Here is an 11929-nt window from a genome sequence, read left to right as displayed (position 1 = left end):
TTGAAAGGGTCACTGTCAGAGATCAGCCTGGGCAGAAAAGTCCTTGAGAGTCTATCTCAGTGGACAAAGCCAAGTGGGGTGGTATTTGCCTGTTATCCCTGCTGAAACAGGCAGAAAGAAAGACCCTATCTCAAAAATAACCAGGACAAAATAGGGCTGGAGGTGTGTTTCTAGGATAAGAGTGCCCACCTAACAAATGCGGGCCTTTGAGTTCAAATTCTAGTATCAAAAAAAAAAACAAACCCAAAACCTTTCAAAAGTTAGCATGTTAGATACAAGACCCATATGACTGCATGTCTTTCTTTTACTTGAAGCTCCTTCAGTGTTACTTTCCTAATCAGCTGTGGATGGACTCCAGTCAGCATGCAGATGTATGATGCAAATAAGCAATGCACCATCTTACTGACAAATGACAGCATCATACCATTTCAAAATGATGGTGACAGCTCTAGCACACTAACTTGTTTGTGTGATAAAAGCATCCTTTGTATTAGAAAAGATGATTTCTTTACGAGGCCATTACATTGCCATATACCTCAGCTAAACAGAATCTGGGAAGACAGCTCTGGGGACAGCTCTGAGCTAGCTCTCAGCCAGCATGGAGAGTGAGAGATTGAGAGCCAAACTCCACAAGTCACACTGCAGGGTCCGCAGTCCCCCATACCAAGGCCCGTGCACTGGAGTTGCTGCCTGAGGGAGGCAGGGAGTGGAGTCATCTCTGGTAGGCCCCTGCAGGGGTTGTTGGGTGGACTGACACTTGGGCATGCAGTGGGAGCCTGAGGCCTGCTCCCCCAGAGGCTGGAGGAGGGAAGTCTGTCCACACCGGAGGGCGACAAGCCCTGTGGGCTCTAGGAACTTCCTGAGGGGGACAAAGCGCTACATATGGCCAGGAATCACCCCAATTACTTGTTCAACGATGTCTGTGGGAGCCATTAGGACGCAGTCCCTGTGCGGCCAGACACACACGGGGTGCAGGTGCCAGGTGCTGGCAACTAAATGGACGGTCAAAACAAGGTGGTTTTCCCCAAGGGCAGGGGGCTGCTGCCAACCTCGGGGGCTTGAGTCTGTTCCCACCCAGCGCCGGGGTGAACAGGGGCTGCACACAGGTCAGCGAGGCCACAAAGGTTTCCAAAGCCTGCCCAGCTCTGGTGGAACCTGGGACCCCGGGGCGGCTTAGGTACGGTACGTGACGTCCGCACGTACGCAACTGAGCTGTCGACCCGCGTTAGTAACGCAGCGCGAGCCCCCGGATCCCAGACAACTGGCGCAGAAGGTCGCAGGACACCAGGCGCATGCGCGTCCTCGGAACGTGGCTTCCGGCCTCTGGGGGCGGGACCTGCATCCTAGGGAACGGGAGTGGGGCTTACACACACGGAAGCGGGGCCTGCATTCGCCGAGGAGGCCGGCGCTGAAGCCGCAGGGGGTGTGTCCTCCAGCCGCGGGGCGTGGCCTGCAGCCGCAGGGGGTGTGTCCAGCCGCGGGGCGGCCGGCGCAGCAGCCGCAGGGGGCGGGGCCGATCGCGAGTCTGTCCAGACCCGCCAAGGTGGAGGCCCGCACCAGCCCGCACATGGCCCGGCACGTGTTCCTTACCGGGCCGCCAGGTGACGGCGCGGGCGGGCGCGCCGCGGGGGTGGCGGGCGCGGAGCGGGGTTGGACTGCGGGCGGCGCGCGGGGCGCGGGCCCAGCCGGGGCCGAGGCTGGGGCCTCCGCTGCTGCCTGCCCCGGGCTCGGCCGTTGGGTCCCCGCGCCGTCCCGGGCTCGGGCCGGGAGCTGAGGTGAAGCTCCGGGCCGCGGACTTCCCGGTGACCTCTGCGGGGCCGGGGTGGAGGCGGTGGCGGCGCAGGGCCCCTCCTCACGCCGGGCCCCCCACGCCCCGGCCCCGGCCACGGCCTGCCTCAAGTCTGCCTGGTTTGCAGGGCTGGCCCCGCCCCGCAGGGACCCGCGTCCGCGCCGGGCTCGCCCGCCGTCCCAAGGTCCCAGGAGAACCCACCCGCACCCGCAGGTGTGCGGCGGCCGCCCCAGGCCTGCCCCCGCCCGCCCCGCGGCCCCTACCAGGGAGGGGGCGCCGGCCTGCTCGCCGGGGTGGGGCTGGGAACCACAGCCTAGGTCACCTGCAGCTGGTGTCCCGGAGAGAGCTGAGAAGGCGAAAGGGTCGGCCATGAGTGCCCCGCCGGCCACTCGGTCCCCCGCAGGCCCCGTGCACGCCTTGGGGCCACAGGTGCCCTCTCCGCCACCCATGGGCCCTGTGCATGCCCCGTGCACGCCTTGGGGCCACGGGTGCCCCTCCGCCACCCACAGGCCCTGTGCACGCCTTGGGGCGCCAAAACTGGTGCTAGTCCATTTTGTTTTTTTTCAAAATAGAAGTAGATGTTATTCTTAGAATAGGAGTGTAAGCAAAATCAAAACCCTAAAGAAAAATTTAAGGAAGAAAGGGAAAATCACATGGAATTTCAACAGAAGTAGGCACTGACGCCTTTGTTCTGTGTGGTTCTAGACTCTTGTTCTGGATTGTTCTAGGCCTGGTCTTCTGTGGCACATGCATTCCTTGCCCTGGAGAAACAGCAATGGAACCATGCTGTAGATTACTGTCAATTAAACTGTGTTTCCCCACATGTTATTTAAACAACTATAAACATGGTCCACCTTTCATACTAGTAACAACAGTGTTACTCTGAGTGGTGGCATGGTATTCTGTGTATTTCTACATGACGCTGTAAGTTAACATTACCTGCTGATCATGTCCAGCTTGTGTCCAGTGTTGGCTGTTACAATGCACACTTCCGCATGAATGTGCCATTTCACCATCCAGACTTGAGTCCCATATTGAGCTGAATTCCTAAGTGCAGAGTTGCTGAGGCTATGGTAGGCACGTGGGAAAGGCCCTTCAGGAAGGAGTACCCGCACACACATCCCCGGTTCTAAGGCCACAGAGCTGGGGCATGGTCTTGTGATGTTCTGAGCAGTTGTCTTACTGGCCACATGGTCATTGGCTGGCGGTGGCTGGGACACTTGTGGCCTGCCCTCTGTGCAGGGGCCACCATTTTAGTGTGACATTGGAGAGAGATGCATTGATTCTGGCTGAGACATTTGGGCAGCCCTGAGTGTAGCTCCAGAAGCAGTCTGATGGGTTGCACATGGCCACAGAATTGGTCTGATTCAGAACATGGACTCCAGGTGTTCAGCTGCCCACCTGCTAGAACCTCCCCTGCCTCAGTTGTGGGGACTTAGCAAAGCCAAGGCCTTTAAAGCAAGCTTTGAACACATGTGTGGCTGCAGGATGGAGGTGGCAGATGCCATGTGCTGTCATCGGGGATGAGTGTGGTTGTTGGGCCAGGCGGAGGGGAGGAGAGACCAGAGACGCAGGCGTGGGGCTGCCCAGGCATGGGAGCGGGGGTGCACAGTCTTGGAGGAGATGAGTCGGGGGCTGTGTTGGAAAGGGAGCTCCAAAGCCACCATGTCCTGGGTGTATGTGAGGTGCAGGAGTCGTGTTTGTTTTCCGGAGATGCAGGATGGAAGGGAGTGATCTGCCCACTCAGAAGTGTAGGTCCATGCCCCTAGAGAGCTGAAATCCCGGGTTCTAGTGCCTGCTATGTCCTGGGCATGGCCAGTGTCAGTAGCTATGTGGGAAGGTGAGGAGGGTCACCCAGGAGGAATGAAGCACTCAAATGCTCAGTGTATCCTGGACTGTGCATGAGGCAAAACTGTCCCAGCACTCCAGGACCCATGCTTGTGTGAGGCAGCTTGTTCCTGGGTCCCCCTGGGATAGTGACAATCACAGAGGGCTACCTCCCACCTGCCTGTGGCTGCTGCTCCAGGCTTTCCTGCACGGAGCATGCGCCATGGTGAGCGCTCCCGACCGCCTCCTCTTCCCTTCTCTTTCAGGGGTTGGCAAAACAACCTTGATCCAGAAAGCCAGCCAGGCTCTACAGTCCTCTGGGGTACCCGTGGACGGATTTTACACAGAAGAGGTCAGGCAGGGCGGCAGGAGGGTGGGATTCGACGTCGTCACCTTGTCTGGAGCTCGAGGGCCCCTGTCTCGAGTGGGGTATGTTGTTTTTTTTCTCTTTTTTTGGCATTATGGAGGTTTGACTCTGGGCCTCATGTTGTTAGGGAGGCATGCAGCCAGACCCACCTATTTCGTTTCTGCGGGACTCTATCTCTAAGCTGCTTGAGTCCACACCTTGGGAGTATCTCCATCTGATCTCATTAAAGCTCATCTTGGGGGAGGGCTGCCTCCTGCAGAAGAGCTGGGGGACCCTGTCCATCTTGGACATTGAGAAATTTCTCAGAAAGAAAACACCATCCTGTGACAAACAAGGCTAACGCAGTCCCTAAAACTCAGGCCCTGGAGTCTCGCTCTCCTCTCACCTTGTGACTCTTTGCCTGTGTGTGGCGTGTCTTGGCAGTACTTGCCGGCCCTGGGGCCTGGCTGTGGGGCCCTGAGCACACGGTGGCTATGTGGACCCTGCTCTCACGAGGTAAAGGATGACATCAGCCAGGCATGGACCTCCAGCCCTCGGCGTTGCTCCTCACAGCTCCTCTCCTTGCAGGCCAGAGCCCCTGCTGGGAAAGCACGGGTGCCGCGTGGGGCCCTACGTGGTGGACCTGGCCTCCTTCGAGCAGTTGGTGCTTCCCGTCCTGAGGAATGTGAGTCGTGGGTTCTGACCTTCTCGTGGAGCCTGTCAGCCATGCACAGAACGGCTTTGCTCCCACAGGAGCCTGGAGGACTGGAAACAGGCAGGGTGTTCTGTCACTCTGACTGAAGTCCGGTCACCCACATCTAGCATGGGGGGCAGTCTGTGCTCTGATGCCTGCCAGCCGCATCCCGGGAGAGGGGCCTTCCCATGCGCTGTGCTGGGTGTGGCCAGTCCCTGTGTGGTATGCCTCGCCTCTCTGAATCTCTGGGGGGTCGAGTAGGAGCCCGGAAGTGTCCCTCCCTTTCTCAGAAGCTGCCCACACATGCCTGAGGCAGTTCTTCACAGTTCTTCTGAGAGTACTAATTTAATAGTGTGTGTGTGTGGGGGGGGGTGCATCTGTGTGCGAGCACTAGTACCTGAACTTAGGCCTCACACTCTCACTTGGCTTTCCAAAGTTGGTGCTCTACCATTTGAGCTCTACCACTTGCGCCACAGCTCTACTTCCAGCTTTTTGCTATTTAAATAGGATAGGAGCCTCAAAGACTTCCTGCCTGGGTTGGCTTCAAACTGTGATCCTCAGATCTCTGCCTCCTGCATAGTGAGGATTATGGGCGTGACTCTCTGGAGCCTGGCCTTGTTTGATTTCTTTACCTGGTTCACATTTGCTGAATTCTTATTTCTTGTGGAATGGTAATTTGTGCCTTTTAGCAATCTTTCCATTTCTTCTAACCTATTATTTATCATTTTGTAAGGTTGCCCGCATTACTTCTTTCATTTCTCATTTTAGTTATATAGATCTTTTTTATTCATTAGTCTGTCTAAAGATGTACCAAGGTAGATAATTTTTTCAAAGAACCAGCCTCTGGTTTTCTTGACTATTTATGACCTGTCACTTGCAACTGTTAAATACTTGCAAGTCCTGAGCCAGACTGAGGGTCATGAATGGAACAGATCAACAGCTGTCCCTCAGACTGGGGATACTTGTCATCAGTGCTGGCAGCAGGAGCCAGAGAGCGGAGGCAGGGGCCAGGACAGGGCTCTGGAGCCCTAAAAGAAAGATGACAGAGAAAAGGAGTGTTAGAATCATTGTGTGTGGGAGGGATGGTCTAGGCAGAATGGCAGGATGGTCTAGAACTTAGAGCGGGGTCTGGTGAGGAGTGGGTTGCAGGGCTCGGTGACCGTGTGGGATGTTACAGACTCATTCCTTTGATCTGATTTTGTGGAAGTTGCTTGGAGTGGATGAGTCACCCTTCTGGCATGATCCACCATACCAGGAGTGAACACTAGATCCCTCCCTGGCCTCTGTCCTACCTACCTGTCGTGCCATCTTGCTGGCCTCTGGCCAGTTCTGGTCAGACCATCACTGCGTGTGCCGGGGCGGTGGGGCACCGGCTCTGGTCAGACCATCACTGCATGTGCCAGGGTGGTGGTGGTAGTGCAGCTGAGCCCTTGGTGTTCCTAGCTCAGCCGGAGTGGCAGTGCCCGTTGGTCACTCAGCCTGTCCGGGCAATGTCAGCACAGGGCATTGGGGGTGATTTCCTCATTCTCCTCTGCCTCCTCCCCTACTCCACCCTGGTCTTTCCTCTAGTGCCCGCCCCCAGCCCTGTGCTGTGGCGATGGTGGCTGTGGGGTTGGATAGGAGCAGGGAGAGAACACACTGTCCTAGTTATTTTCCATCGAAGGCATACCTCTCTACCGCAGTGACCAAACAGCAGGTGGAGGTTTCTAGTAAAATTCCGTGAAGGGCCTGGCCTCAGGCATCCAATCTGTAGGAAGAATTGATTTTTCCTTCTCTGCTGGGAGGCCAGTGGGCAGAGGTGTGCGGCACGTAGCTGCAGGATTATGTAAGAGCTGATGCTGGCCGCAGCTGCTGTGTGACTGGAAGACACAGCCCACTGTCCTCCTGAGGCGGCCCACTGACCTCCCGAGGGCTTGGTACACTGATTACCTGTGGAGAGGCTGTGGTGGGACAGCTGGGAAGTGCTCCTGCCTCCCCGGCTGGACACAGGATCTCAGCAGAATTCTCCTCCCATCCCTTGTATTTTATTGGGAGGAAAGAGAGGAATGATATTTGCTTTTGTATAAAAAATTAACAAGACAGGAGAGATTATGACCTGACCGCCAGCTGGCGGCTTTGAAGGCCGCATGTTAGGCAGGTAAGGCTTCATTCCAGGGCTGCGATTTAGTGTGCAGTCCCTGAATCCTATGGACACTGAAAGGGGATCTTGGTCACTGTGAGTCCCTCTTAAAGAATTGTACGGGAAATGAAAGAGACGATTGTGACGTTGGTCCAGTGAGGCTATGGCTGCATCCCAATGGAGCAGGACCATGGGGGTGGGGGTGAGGGTTAGGGGTGGAATGGGCTGAGGGGCCAAGGTGGTGGCCCCTTCCTCTGGTTTTGTTACACCTGGGGAATAGGAGTGCACCCTGGCCGCTGTGGGCCCCTCAGAAGTCAGGATGAAGGCAGCCAGGGCAGGAGAGTCTGTGAGACTGTAAATCTCCATTAACCACCAAAAGTCTGGAAGTGGAGCTGAGGCTCCTGTGGTAGAGCACCAGCCTTGAGCAAAAAGGCCCAGGACAGGCACAAACAGATGAGCACATGCACGCATGTGCACACGAACACACACACACACACACACACACACACACACACACACACACGCAACAGGTCTCACGGCCAGTTTGGTGCCCCTGTGACAGCATGCCTCTGCAGGTAGGTTCTGGCAGAGGCCCGGGGCAGAGAGTGTGCATCATTGATGAGATTGGGAAGATGGAGCTCTTCAGCCAGTCCTTCATCCAAGCTGTCCGCCAGATGCTGTGTGCACCTGGGACTGTGGTTCTGGGCACCATCCCTGTCCCCAAAGGGAGGCCGCTGGCACTGGTGGAGGAGATCAGGAGTCGACGGGACGTGACAGTGCTCACCGTGAGTGGACAGGTCCTCGGGGGGTCAGCCCAGCCCCTCTGCCTCCCTCCCCCATCTCCGCAGGACCTAGAGCCCTGCCTTGGTTGCCTGCACAGCTAGCACACATGTGGCGCTATCCCCAGGGGCAAAGCGCATGGTCCCATGCAGGACAGTGGCCGCCTGTGAGTGCGATGGCCACAGCAGTTAAATAGAAAGGCAGAGTTTCTCAGCCACCTAAGCTGAGCTCGAGGCCGCTGTTAGCCCACTGACCCCCATGAGACCTGTGGGTCAGCAGCCCGGGACCCTCGGGGCTGGAGAACCTCCCGCCTCCAGGAACACACCAGGCACAACGTGGACATTGACGCACTGTCCCTTCCCCTCTAGGTGCTGGTGTGTTACGCCTGTGCTGGCCTGGGTACCGTCTCCTCTTACAAAGTCCCCGAGCACCTACCCCCCCTTCCTCATCCAGCCCAGATACCATGGCATGGGGTAGAGAGCCATGTTTCCAACACACAGGCTTTGGGGGGACCTGCAGTGGCTTGGGGCCTCCTCTCAGGGACCAGGCACACCCTGGCACCTGTGTCTGCTGCCAGGGTTTTGGCTTAGCTCCCTGTGTATCTGGCTGCCACTGACCGCCATTCAGATTCTGCCTATGGACACGGGGCTTGAGGCGTCCCCACAGGCACAGGTGGTGGCACGGTGTCTCTGGTCCCTGGAGGGCTGGGCTCTTGCAGATGTCCCAGCAGGCACCAACAAGGTGGGCAGTGCTGAAGCCTGAGCTGTGACTTCCTCCCACAGGTCACCAAGGAGAACAGAAACCAGCTTTTGCCTGAGATCGTCTCCCGTGTACAGAACATCAGGGAGTGAAGCCCTCAGCTGTCTAGTCCAGCACCGCCTGCCTGCTGGGCTCAGCCTCCAGGCTCGGAGACCTTGGGACTTTGCTTGAGCAGCTGGGCAGCTTTCCCTGAGATGTTCAAGACTGAACTTGCCTGGTATTGGGTGGCTTGCGTGACAGGCCGTCTCCATGGTTTGTTTATGTGTAAGGATTTCTGTGTATTTCCTCTTGCACTCATGCATGTGATTGGGACAGATTATGGAATTATGGGGGGAGAGGCTGGAGTCTTTGGTAGAGGCCCCCCTCCCCTGCCTTCATAAGCACGTTGATGGGGAGAGGAATTCACTTCCTGATTAGCTTCCCGTGTCGTGAAAGCCGACCACCTCTCCAGGTGTTTCAGTCTCAGCAGCTTGAGCAACGCTTGATATTCCTATTTTCTCTGAAGAAAGCCATTTCCGCTTCTCTCACCTGTCTCTCGTTTATTCCTTTTCTTATTAATGTGGAAATCTGTGATGATCAGGCCACAGCATCCTCCTGTGGGAGGAATGCTTGCAGCAGGTGGAGATGCGGGCCTGTCACCCTGCCCCGCCCTGCCCAGGAGTCGGGGTGCAGTGGAGGCGAGGGCTGGTCACCCCTGCCTGTTCCCTGGGTGTAGCTCTGGCCTTGTTTTCCCTCTAGGGAGGTGGGGAGATGGGTGAGGGCAGTGTACCCCATGGAAGCGGTGCCAGCTGCTCCTCAGTGCCTGGGCTCCAAGTGAGGTGCAGACAGGCAGTGGCCCCTGGCGATGCTGGGGTAGTGGGGAGGACCCCCGGGGCCAGGGACTCACATCAATACTCACCGGGTGGTCCTGGCGCAGGCTGGCAGGACCCTTGGTCACTGGGTGAGGGTCTAGAGGTTTGCAGGGTCACACGGTGGTCGGGAGCATGTACAAAGAGGTTAGGCACAAAGCCACACACAGAGCAGGGAATACAACGAAGGACATCAATATAGTGGTGGTGTTTATGTGAAGAAGACGCTGGAGGAGAGGTCATGAAGGGGAGTGGAGGACTTCGAGTGGCCCCCACCCCAGCAGGCCGGGCCAATGGCCCTGTGGGTACTGGAGCAAACCCCTTTTCTTCTCCAAATAAGGCAGAGCTCGTGCAGGGAGACAAGTCAAATCAGCAGAATGTGGTCTTTTGATGGTCCTGTCCCAGAAATGCTGCAAGTTGTTACCAGCAGCACTTGGTGGTGAGGTCGCTTGACCTTGGAGCTGCACTCGTGCGGCCCTGGCGGTCCCATGTAGCACAGGCCGTGGGAGCAGCAGCCAGGTGGAGGAGGCCAGGGGCACAGGCCTTGTAGGGGTGGAGGCCAGGGGCACAGAGACGCTGCCCTCTGGGCCTGAGAGCTGACAGACGCCTCAGGGCACTGAGTTTAATTGGTGTCACAGCCGCCTGGTTTATGTAAACTAAAGGCTGCAATTTTTACATTTAGAGGAGAAACAGTTTGCTTTGCTCCTTGTGCGGATGCACGAAAGAACTTCAGCACTGCGCTAACAGACCATTTATTTGAGCGTTGCTAGCTCAAAGAAGGACTCTGCCTGGCTGGGCCCATCTGCACGGCTGGAAGCCCGGCTGTCTCCTGAGACCTGGCCGCTCCTAGCTGTACTGGGGAAGGGTGACCACCACCATACAACCCAATGTGGTGCTAAGATGTGAACAAAGGGCTTTGAGATTGCTGGGCAGGTGCTCTACCACGGGTCCTCCCTTACCCCCCCCCCCCCACATTCTTTTTCTTTTCCTTTTTTTGTTTCTTTTTGTTTTTGTTTTTCACACAAATCATCCTTGGACCTTCGTCCCCCTGCTTCTGCCTCCTGTGTGGCTAGGATTGTAGGTGTGTGTCACACGTCCTGCCTCTGTGGCTGTGTGGAGCAGCGGGCCATGGGAACCCTGGAGGGCCTCAACCTCTTCCCTTGGGGGAGAGCCAGTGCTCAGCACGTGAATGAGAGCCTGCCAGGGAGGGGGTGCCCCAGGTCTGACCGATCTCTTTGGGGAGCTTTCCCTTTCTTGGGTGCCCTAGACCAGCTGGATGAGCTCTGGTGCTGCCGAGTGCCTGCCATTTTAACTGAACTCCAGGATACAGCCAAGGTGGGGCTGCATCGCGCCTCTGGCCTCGGGCAGCGTTCAGTTCTGGGTGCTGGGAGGTATCCAGAGCCAGCCACGTGGACACAGTAGCGGCATCTGCCTCTCCTGACAGACAGCTGCCGATAAACCAGTGTAGCGACTGTAGTGATGACACTTTCTGATTATAGAGCTATTGATTACTATTACAGGGCTATTAATTGCTAGTACAGGGTTATTAGTAGCTCATTCTTACCTTGAAGAGAAAAGGGGGAGGGGGAAGAGAGGGAAATAGATGGGAGAGGAGGAAGGTAGAAGGGAGGAGGGGGGGAGCTGAGGAGGGAGAGGGAAGGTTGGGAAGGGGAGTGTTCACTCACTTCCCCATATAAGGGGTTTTCTGCTACCTGCTCTTCCAGCTCCCAGCTTAGAATGCCTAGAAGCACTGTAGACATTTTGTGCCTGGCCCCTCTCCGTACTGTCTTCCTGAAGAAGCACAGCCGGCCAGTGGCTCTGATCTTCACCCTCTGGGTTTCAGGACCTGTCCCCCTCCACGTGAGCAAGATTCTAGGCTCTGCTCTCCCTTGGCAGGTGTCCTGAGACCAGGAAGTGCTCTGGGGACTCACCCATGTGCCATTCTCACTCAATCAGCAATGAGAAGCGGTTTTGGCAGAACGCAGGCAGTAGATAGACAAACACAGCAGCCTCTGTAAACATTTTACTTCCTGAAGAGAAGTGTGTGCAAATGTGCTTGGAAGACAGGCATGCACTCCCGGGGAGCACGGAAGACACATGCATTCCCGGGGAGCACGGAAGACAGGCATGCATTCCTGGGGAGCACGCAGGAGCTCCACGGCCCAGGGCAGCCTGGGTGGCTCCTTCTGAACTCCCCCTGACCCTCCCCTGCTGCTCCTTGGGGGAGGCAGGACCTCGTTTGGGCAGTGCTGCCACCGAGGCTGCCTGAGTTTTCTGTCAGCCACTTGGGAGACAAGGTTTCCTTGCGCTGAGGTTTCACTGCAATGCATGGGACCCACAGATGGGTCGGGGGACTGTTGTGCACTAAGTCTCAGGGTGATGAGAGTGAGCACAGGGTGCCGGCTAGCTAGCATGCGTTGACCTGCTGTCCTTGGGGCGGGATGGAGTGGCATCGCTCTGTGTGCTCTATTGGAAATACTACCTGGCTTTTGTTTGAAACATCAGATTCCTGTGCGGGGCTGGTGTGGGGCTGTGGTGTCTTCCCTCTGCCCCACACCCAGTCATGTTACTTTTTTTTTTGTTTTTCAGAACCTGAGATAAACCTATTCTGTCTTCTAGACTAGTTCTCGTTTCCCCTGGCGATCTCGCATGCCGCAGAGCATGCTGCAGAAGGGGCTCTTTTGGTTTGGGTCTTGGGGAGGGCGGGGGGGGGGGGGGTGGAGCAGAGGTGAGCTGTGGCGTCTCCTCCCCTATCAGAGCCAGCACG

General features: G+C 56.8%; 1 protein-coding gene across 1 annotated transcript; it reads left to right on the top strand.

The window, feature by feature from the left end:
* Positions 1-1507: 1507 nt before the first annotated feature.
* Positions 1508-8841, top strand: Ntpcr (nucleoside-triphosphatase, cancer-related). The gene is made up of 5 exons (XM_042686304.1): positions 1508-1601; positions 3883-4045; positions 4551-4647; positions 7351-7560; positions 8338-8841. The coding sequence occupies exons 1-5, from the start codon at positions 1568-1570 to the stop codon at positions 8404-8406; spliced, it is 573 nt and encodes a 190-aa protein (XP_042542238.1). The 5' UTR covers positions 1508-1567; the 3' UTR covers positions 8407-8841.
* The last annotated feature ends 3088 nt before the right edge of the window (positions 8842-11929 follow it).

Source organism: Dipodomys spectabilis, unplaced genomic scaffold (genome assembly GCF_019054845.1).
Source record: "Dipodomys spectabilis isolate Male_0828 unplaced genomic scaffold, ASM1905484v1 ptg000096l, whole genome shotgun sequence".
NCBI classification, from domain to species: domain Eukaryota; kingdom Metazoa; phylum Chordata; class Mammalia; order Rodentia; family Heteromyidae; genus Dipodomys; species Dipodomys spectabilis.
The sequence above is the reverse complement of the archived record's forward strand: the minus strand, read 5'-3'. Positions and strand labels throughout refer to the sequence as shown.